At 27.4% G+C, this 9,976-nt stretch overlaps 1 protein-coding gene across 5 annotated transcripts in view; it reads right to left on the bottom strand.

The window, feature by feature from the left end:
* Nucleotides 1-2,719: 2,719 nt before the first annotated feature.
* The window catches only part of LOC126840652 (uncharacterized), a 140,985-nt gene continuing 133,728 nt past the window's right edge, over nucleotides 2,720-9,976 (bottom strand). For 4 of the 5 annotated variants that reach the window (XM_050576530.1, XM_050576532.1, XM_050576533.1 and 1 more), the window contains exons 2-5: nucleotides 5,208-5,270; nucleotides 4,613-4,738; nucleotides 4,224-4,368; nucleotides 2,720-3,100 (exon numbers count right to left, since the gene is read on the bottom strand). In XM_050576530.1, the coding sequence (XP_050432487.1) occupies nucleotides 2,844-3,100; nucleotides 4,224-4,368; nucleotides 4,613-4,738; nucleotides 5,208-5,261 (582 nt within the window). In that variant the 5' untranslated portion in view covers nucleotides 5,262-5,270 and the 3' untranslated portion in view covers nucleotides 2,720-2,843. Of the gene's footprint in view, nucleotides 3,101-4,223; nucleotides 4,369-4,612; nucleotides 4,739-5,207; nucleotides 5,271-5,388; nucleotides 5,467-9,976 lie in introns of those variants that run through there. The other variant, XM_050576528.1, reaches the window with a different exon arrangement.

The following is a 9,976-nucleotide window of genomic DNA, read 5'->3' as shown; positions in this document are numbered from 1 at the left end:
CCTTTTGAAATATTTTTTAAAAAATGAGATTTCTACAATAACCGTAAGTATTTGAAAGACTTTAAATCAATTAGATAGATAAATTGGGTTATTATAATTTTTCTATAAAATATCCACTGTTGAATTAATAGGTTTTGGTTGAACGTCGGTTTGTCGTTAGCTTCGTTTTTAATAATTGTTTAAAACTAATTTTTTTTCTCGTTTAAATTTACTAAAATATAAAAAAAAAGATGTACATCGTATATTATATATTTTTTAATTCCATCAAAATCTTAAAACTCTACAACCACTGAACGAAAAAAATAGGACAGTTGTTTAGTTATAGTTTTATTTATTCCGTCCAACGGCAGTGTCTAATGAAGCCATATAATAATTATTATATTGTTTTTCATTATTATGACGACTAAATAATTTATGTTATTTTTTTAATATAAGTTGACAACTTTGGCAATGATTTCTTCATGACCTTTTCAACACAACCGCGGTTCTAAAAGATCCTAAAAGAAAGCTTATGGGTTTTTCAGAAACGTTTGAAATATATTCGGTAATACGAGAAAAATCAACAACATAAAAAAAATATACATAAATTTCTAAAAACATGACCCATATAGGTGAAACAGCGCAGAATAAATGTTTCGGGTGTACCTACCTTGAAATATTGGTACAACAGTTTTAAACATTTACTTTTATTATTGAAATAGTTTTTTTCCCATACTTGTAGGTACATATTTTTCGACATTTTTCAATATTTAGTGTTACGTATCAGCAGTTTATATATATGGTGGGGATGTCCACCATACACGAGTGCTACACCGGCACAACTCGTCATTCGTGTAATTTGGGTTTCATAATAAACATCAGCGAATATTATTATTTATATTAATCTAATTGTGTTTTACTTCCATACTAAGGTATAACAATTACGAATTTAATATCAGTTCTCAATTATAATCAGTCAGAAAAAATTTAAGTAAAAAAAAAAAAAATTGAATTTGTTCACACTAAAAGTCAAAAGTGGTACTTGAGCACAAAACTTAATAGTATCATTCTGCATAGGTTTACATAAAATTGTTTTAATGATTTGATAAATTTTTTTTAAGATTTTAGGTGTTTTTGTTAAAATATACGCAATCTGCGAAGACACAGTTTTCCGGCAATTAAAATAAAACTGTAGTGCCGAATTTGTTTTCCGTTTAATATGTAATGAATACATACGAGTTCTACTTACTAATACATTTTTAACTTAAAGGGCCTAAAAAACTAAAAAAACTTGAACCCCCTCTAGGGGGGTGGGAAATGGATTTAATTAAAATTTGATACAACTGACGTGTTTTTTCCTCGAAATTATAGCCAGTAAAGTTCTATCTTTAAAATTCGTGCGGTTTTTTTTTGTTTTTTCAAATTTGACTGTGAAGAAGTAAACTTTTTCAACTTCCCCCCCCCCCAATGTACCAACTAGATGTAACTTGTGATTTATAGAGTTGCTACTCGAAGGAATTAGTTCAATATTAAAAAAGTTACAGTGTATACAGATAAAAAAAAACACATCAGAGTAAAACCTTCGCCGCTCTGCATCGAAGCTAAAAATAAATTGTCGAAATCGGTTCGGTAGACACTTCAGAAAGTGACTTCAAATTTTAGTCTTTATTTGTAAAAAATGTACGCTCTCCGTTCCCCTTAAGTCAAAATATGGCCTTATATAACTAATACAATAGGTAACTTGTATAACTTATACAACTAATTTGGAATTTATCTAAACTTTAAAACCAGATCAAATCACAGGCTGCCGATTTTCTTGCTATTTTAGGGTCCATGTACACACATGTTTGATTACATTTTTTTCGTCTGTTATCTTTGAATATTCATAAGATAATTAATATTACATTTGGAGTGAAATAATTACAGATATGTGGCCCTATTATAATATATTTAAACATTTTATCAAATAAATTATGTTTAAAAATCGGTAGATCTTAATGACCTCCCCCTATCTCTAAAATAAACACCAATAAATACAATAAAAGCTTAGACTGCCTTTGTATAATTTTAATTTTGTTGTTTGTTACAATATTTTTATACACAAATTACATTTTCTACTCAGTTTTGTTATTTTACTGAGTTAACATAGAATAGTTTTACTTTATTCAAGATAAGTAGGAGCATCTAAACTAATTGCGAATTCTAGTTGTTGACGGAGTGACGAAACATGAACAAACATTACTGAATAACTCCAGTAAGTAATCAATGTTTATTTTGGTCAAACAATAATAACTTCAAAATAATATAATCTTGGTATTAAGTGCCATTATTTTTTGTTTTAACAAAAATAAATTAATATTATTTTATAGTTATCACTTATCAATTGTTTCCATGTGAACAAAATAATATATTCATAATAGTTGCAAGTACTGTGACGCATATTTCAATGTGTTAGTTGTAAATGGCAGCACAAAATGGTCAACTTTGCGTTGTACCTATTTAACTACACAACCCTTATGATGTTATGATGACTGTCGAGTAATATTATAATTGAAATTTGAATTAAGGATAATACAAAAATATATTGTACATCTTATAGTATCATTTTCATAAGCTTATGAATTCGGACATAAAACGCTCGATGGTATGTTTTTTATTGTACGTATATAAACATTAAACACTGAAAATCAACCAAAAAAAGGTGTACAATTTCGAGTGGAATATAATTCATTGAATAACATTATAACGATTTTAAATGTATTGTTTATTATGTAAAATATATAATTGAATTGCAAACAAATGAATCGTATATTATAACTTATAAATAAACCATAATTTATTTTATTTAAAAATAAATTTTGAATTTAAGATTCGTTTTTTGTCACGTCTTCTTCGAATTTCACAGCGACTCTTTCTATAGCATTCAAAATACAGTTTCGATCATTATCAAAATGGCTTTCTACTAACGTATCAGGGTAATCAGTCGTATTGTCGTAAGTTCTAATTTTTGTTGCCTGAATGAAAGCTTCACGTCCAACTTTGAGGTCACCATTTTTCATAAGTCTTCTTGCTTCAAGGACTTCTTCTTTATATTTCGGTTCTAAGTGTTCTCTGGTCAAACCTTTATAGTGTACACATATCAAATTTTAAAATGTTTTCTAATAATGTATATTTCATTAAAAATTATGTATTAAGAACGGAACCGTATTTAAGATTTCAAGATACCGTTTTTTAGTGTCGATCAATAAACAAAATGATGTGTTCCATAAAATAATATGTTTGATTTACTCATTTCAGTAAGATCTGACTAGTATTAAGAAATTTTTATTTAACTCAAAGAAATCAGGATAATAATAGATATTTTTTATAGGAATTTCAACTAAGTAACAGATATTTGCAAGTTAAGAGTTTTGGAAATTTAGTGTATCTGAAATCGACAAAATCACCGTTTTCTGTAGAGAATAGAATATATAATATATAAAACAAAAATTATGTAAGAATACAATTTTTTTTATTGGAGAATGCTTTTGAATATATTACACTCAACGTAAAATAACAATCTATTTTAATAAACAATATGTATTAACCCTCAATAAAACTACTTTAATCCTATGAAACAAATAATGCCAATACGGTAAAATAAATTATTACTTTGATTTACATTTTAATTAATTGATAAACAAATTTTTGATAAACGTATGATTGATACAATGTTACACTGATTGCCACGATAAAATCTTTGTATAACAACAATGCATTTTTATAATAATAAAACATTTATGGGGTCAATAGCAATACAGTATATATCAAATTTAATTATCTATCTATCTACATTTTTATTGAATATCACGTTATTTTTCGATAAGTGCATTTAAAATTGTAATATCTAGTTATAAGGAATGTACTCAAAATTGACTAATTACTATCTGACATACTTTCAGACTTTGAATTTCTATGTATATACTCTAAAAATCAACTTTCTGTAATAATTTCAGAATATAATTTCTACAACTATTCCAAAACGTACATTTTTTGAATAATCGAATGGAAACTAATAACTTCAGTGATGTATACTCACTTAGTTAGGTTTTTCCAAATATTAAACAAACGTAAGTTTATCTTATAAAGTATAAACCCAATAAAGAAGCATTATATTTAAAAAAAAATCAGGTAATTTTAAGTTCCCTTATCTTCCCTAAACTTATTTAATAAATATATAATAAAATACCGTTTTTGATACTCACTGTTCATATAAGTATCTAACAATAAAGGCTTTATTAAATCTTCTCGATAAAGGTTATTTGGTAGATTAATTATTGAAAGCAGATCTTGTTTTTTGACTTTGCTCGAAGAGCCCAACTCAGATGTTGAACCACTCAAAGAAAAGGTCTTCAATGAAATATGAAAAACGCATATAATATTATTAATATTAGTAATATCATTGAGTTATTGTTGACTGTCATAAAATACCAGTTATATATAAATTATTTATGTACAGTATTGTAGTCCCAGTGAACATGAAATAAAATTCAAAGAAAATTTGTTATGAACATATAGAGGCTCTGGCAATAACTAGGTATATACTTATTATCCTATATATTATATAAATCTCAAATAGATCGTATGTATTTACTTTTTTTAAAGAGTCTGATAGAGATCTGGTAAAGGATTTTCGCTTGGTATCTGGTGTTTTTTCATCTGATGAATTGCTATTGCCTTGTCTATCACCTTGTGGCACGGACGAAGCATTCAATAAAATCTGAAAGACGAATATTATGTAATTAAAATTAGTAGTATCCTAGAATTGTTGTCGACTGTTGTCAAACACCAATTGTATTAAAGAATAACCGTTTTCAAAATCAATTTTCACGGCAGTTATTTTCAGTAATATAATATCCTAGACAAAAAGTGAAATATTAATTTTCTTAGAACATTGTGAAATTTGTACATGGACCAAAACCAAATAAAATAAAATAAGTACAAGTAGTTTTATACATTTGAACAATTTTCAAGAATTAAATTAAATATTTTTATCCTATATGGAATGTGAGAGGTAATTTATAGGATAAATTATTGAGATTATTACTGAATACATCATAACTACTATAAATATATAATCATAATTTCTTGCTTGCTAACATGTATGGTAACTCAATTTCTTGTAGTAGATACAAAAATGTTGAATGAGAGTATCAAATTTAATTTTTTTCTTGAAATAATTTACTTACTGTGAGGCCGAAGAAACACACTGCAAATAACAAAATATTTGTGTTTGATTTCATCGTAAATTCCTAAAACAATAAAATCATAATAATATAATATATGAATAGTTATTTTATCGACCGACATAGTGGCAAAGTCTAAAGGGAAAATTCGGTCTTGCGAAGAATAATTTGAAATGTTACTTACTTTTTTGACGTTCGTTATACTAAATGAATAGAAATTAAAAAAAAACACTGATACAGTTCATGCTTAGGGTACCTTTTTATAGTCAGTTTTGTGACAAACGTTGTTTTTCCCCACGTCGAATTTTCTGATGTCGTGTACCAATAACATTTTTGTTTACATAGTACAGTTTGAATTCTTTAGATGTTTAGGAACTTCTAGACCAATCGGACCAATTGTTGACGGTACGACCCCCCTATATTTTATTTCAGTCTGGTTAATCAAATAAGATTCTCGCACGAACGTCACACACTTGAATTTTTATACTTTAATCGCGCCAGTCGAGATGCGAGCCGCCTAGTGCAAATATTGTTCACTTTGAATGGATTATAGCCTATAGTTGAAAAGAAATATATTTTATATTATATATATTCTAATTTCTGCAGTGCACATAAAAAATATTTTCCTATAATTAATATTATATATGTAAAATTCTGTATAGTTGTACATTATGTAATTGGTCTTAATGAATATTATTTATTTTAAATTCGCTGTAATTTAAAAATAATTCGCCTATTCAATAGAATCTATTGAATAAAAGCTTGTTTTTAAAACATTTTTAATAGGTAGAACATGTAAAACAAAGTCACCGATGTATGTTTAAAAAAATTATTATTTTAGAATCAGTAAAGTAGACATATATATATATATATATATTTTTTTTTGTATACTGGTGCCTACCTATAAAACAAACATTAAATTTTAATAAAATTCGAACGCGAACGATTGCAGCATAATATACCATATATTATATTTTAAATTATTATAAAAACTTAAATTGAAATAACAATATTTAAAATTTATCGTTTTTACAGATATTGTCAAAATGAGGATTTCTAATTGTTATCGTCCCTTAACGAATACAATATACAATCAACTATATATTATATTTAATATACAGCTCAGATTGAAGGACGTGGTCATCACTTGCGATGAGAGTTTGATTCGGCATATCGATGAAATATGATAATGTGACCAAGATGCTCAGTGCTCTATCGTTATCTACTGATATGAACTACAACACTAATGTTCTTCCCCAAGCGCTAGGTAGCGCAGCTCGGAAATACGAGCACTACTCTTAGTTCTTTTGGGATACCCTTTGTAGATAATAAGATGTAAAAATATTAGCCGTTTTTGCACATCTAAATAACTTGCTTAAATAAAAAAACATTTTTCGATTTAGGATTTTATCATTAACATATGTTCTATATAATAAATAAAATATACTTATTAACACCAAAGAACAACAAATCTTACAGTAAACACACAGATTACCATTTTAAATTTAAGTTTTGTGATTTGTTTAATTTTCATAAATTACGTTTTTTACTAAATTTTTTTTTTGTTATTTTATTTCGTTTCAAAAAAAAATTGTACTTTAAAGAAGATAGGAAGGAGCATCTAGACTAATAATCTATTTGGTTTATTGAAGGCGAGATAATATTTAAAATTGGTCTTAAATCTTCAATAGATAATAAAATATATTTATTTTGGCAAAAAAAAGTAGCTACAATTAGATTTGAATATGTCATGTATATTGTTTAACTATACCCGACAAATTAAAATATAAACAACAATTTTTAATTAATAATATAATTAATTAAAATGATAGATCTTCAAAAGAATAAAACAAATATTACAATTTCAAGTCAACTGTACTTTTGTTTTATTAAACAATACATTTTGAATTATTAAATTAATTTTCCTGCATTCACATCTTTTACGAATTTATTGATGACCTCGTTTATTGCGATTTTTCTTTATTCGACAAGCACTTTAAATACAACATTTTAAATCGGGCTTGACAGCTTTTTGTTGAAATTTCAACAAACTAGGGGAAATTATAAGTTTGAATTTGGAAATTATTATATCTGAAATTGATAAAATTGACAGAAAGGGCGGAATATTCCACAAAATCTGAAAGTAGAAAACTATCTTACGAAGAATAATTTGAACTGTTACTTAGTACTTACTTTTTAGACGTTTTTCAAACTAAACGAATAGAAATTAATAAATCACTAAAATGGTGAATGCACATTTTGCCTTTTTAAAGTCAGTTTTGCGACCTCCCCACTAATCTTTTTCTACAAAAAATAGGTCCTTAATATATTATTCTTTTTTTGATTTATTGTTTTACCGAGTGTAGTTTTAATTTATTTAAGACGTGTAGAAACCTCTAGACCAATCGAATTTCATCGTTGGTGGTGCGACCAGTATTTAAAATCTTCCATTTTATCTGGTTAGTCTTATGCGGTTCTACGACGAACACGACACACCTAAAGTTCTATACAGTATACTCATATTGCTTCTTTCGAACTGCCTAGTGAAAATGTCAAATTTCAAAGGTTCACTGTCCACACTGTTAGCATTGAAGCTTATATCACTTTCAGTTATAATAACCAATGTAGACCACCTCTGATATCCGCGTTTTTATTTTGCTACGTTGGGTGGACATAAATTTGGCTTAAAAACACAAAACAACGTCCACACCCTTCTGGGGGATGGTAAATAGATATAATTTAAATTTAAGGCTTTTGGCATATAAGAGCATACTAAATAAATATCTCTTGATAATTTTAACTAGATCCAACCATTTTTCTTGAAATTATAGCTGGTCAAAGTTAAAAACTAAAAATATATATAATTTGCTTTGTTTTCCTCGATTTTAAGGGTAAAGGAGTAATCTTTTTCAACTTCTCATCCCATTCCTCCCTTAAAGTACCGACTAAATAAAACGTGTGATCTTTAGAGACGCTACTCCAAGAAATTGATCCAGCGGTTCAAAAGTTACCGTGCGTACAGACACAAGAAAACAAGCTCAAGTCATTGTAAAACCCATGGCCTCTCAGTTGTGCATCAAAGCTAGAAAAACAACGGTCATAACTTAAATTCATTTTTTTTTTTATTCGCAGCTTTATTCCGTATTGCTGATACGAGTCTTAAAACTTGATGGTTTAACTAAAAAATAGAAAACCTGAACATATACATATAGACAACAGTGCGCTTGTTTTGCGAATAATCCAAATATGATACTATATCGTACGTTGACAATGTTCTCGAAGCCGGCATATTCATTTGGGATTTGTGCACATAAATGGTTTAACACATTTTGTTTTTTCAAACTGCTATCGGCGAATACTCACAAAACAAATATTAAATTTTAATAAAACAACATGTACGAATTACAGACTTTGACTACGATTATTGTTAAAAGTATTCAGACGCGCTCATTTTTTATAAGCCGAGAAAAAAAACTGAATTTAATTGTTATACTACTTACAATACATTTTCGAAAACTATCATTTAAAAACACTGTTTTGAAATTAATTTTTTTCTCTAATTAAAACAACATTAATGTATTAAACCGATAAATCTAAATTCAACAAAGTTGAAACTTAACCTAACGAAGCAGTAGTCTGTACAAAATTAAAATTGGACAAACTAGCATTTTTTGGTTTTGTTTTATGATCCTAAAACTTTGTGAAAATGTCTTTTTCAATGTTAACAAGTAGTAACAAATAACTGTTGGAATTACTACTAACTATTAATATCATAAAAAGTCATAGTTTACGTGGGGGGAAATGTGTATAGTTTTACACTAAATTATATATGATTAAAGTTTATACGCAGACAACACAGTATAATTAATCTACATATTATTATATTACTAAATGCTGTTTGTGTAGTGTAAGTAGTTTAAGAAAACCTTATACACATATTTTAATGGTCTTGGCTTTAATGTCTATTGTTATTTTTACATTATCATTTCTAGCACTGTACTAAGTACTCGTAGATGTTAAGATATTTGCTGATGTTAAGCAGGATTGTCTTTACAATGTCGGGTGTTTTTATTTTGTTTAGCTTTGCACTGGATCCACCATATCTCATAAAGCACTTAACCGATTTCTTTATATAGCCGGTCTATAAATCAGAAGTCGTACGTTGAAGATACTTTATTGGGCCGAAAAAAAGTTCACCCTTCCCCTTTAAAATAAAACACCCACAATATCTACATATTTTTTTAAGATCTGAAAATTAGACTAATGTTACATTTAGAGTGGCGCTATAACATATACAATTTTCTCAAAAATATGTTGTCAAACTATTTTGTTGATTAGGGAATGCCGAAAAATAAGAAAAACAACACTTTGACCGTTGTACATTTCTAGGTTATAAAGTATAATACAGTTCATGTGAATGAATGAAACAGTCAATAGGTATCAGCTGGAAAACTTTATTATATTGTTGCTCACAATAAACTGGTTACAGCAGTAACAAAATATTAGAACATACCGGCGATCAACCCTTATCCCAACCACCCAATTCCAAAATTTTATGAATATTTATTATTTTTACTAATAACAGATTAGCATTGGAACGTTTACATGCTAGTGATTATACATTCTTAGTTCAATAATATTATATATCCCAAACAAAAATATTAATATTAATATTCTTAAAACATTGTGAAATCATAATATGTGGAGTAATAAAAATAAAACAGTTTTATACATTTAAACAATGCTTAAAAAATTAATATTTGGTTTATTTT

The sequence above is a fragment of the Adelges cooleyi genome, unplaced genomic scaffold, assembly GCF_023614345.1.
Source record: "Adelges cooleyi isolate 19-005CV unplaced genomic scaffold, UGA_ACOO_1.1 ACOO_flye_CR_arks_rails_tigmint_CR_PRNA_376, whole genome shotgun sequence".
NCBI classification, from domain to species: Eukaryota; Metazoa; Arthropoda; class Insecta; order Hemiptera; family Adelgidae; genus Adelges; species Adelges cooleyi.
The sequence above is the reverse complement of the archived record's forward strand: the minus strand, read 5'-3'. Positions and strand labels throughout refer to the sequence as shown.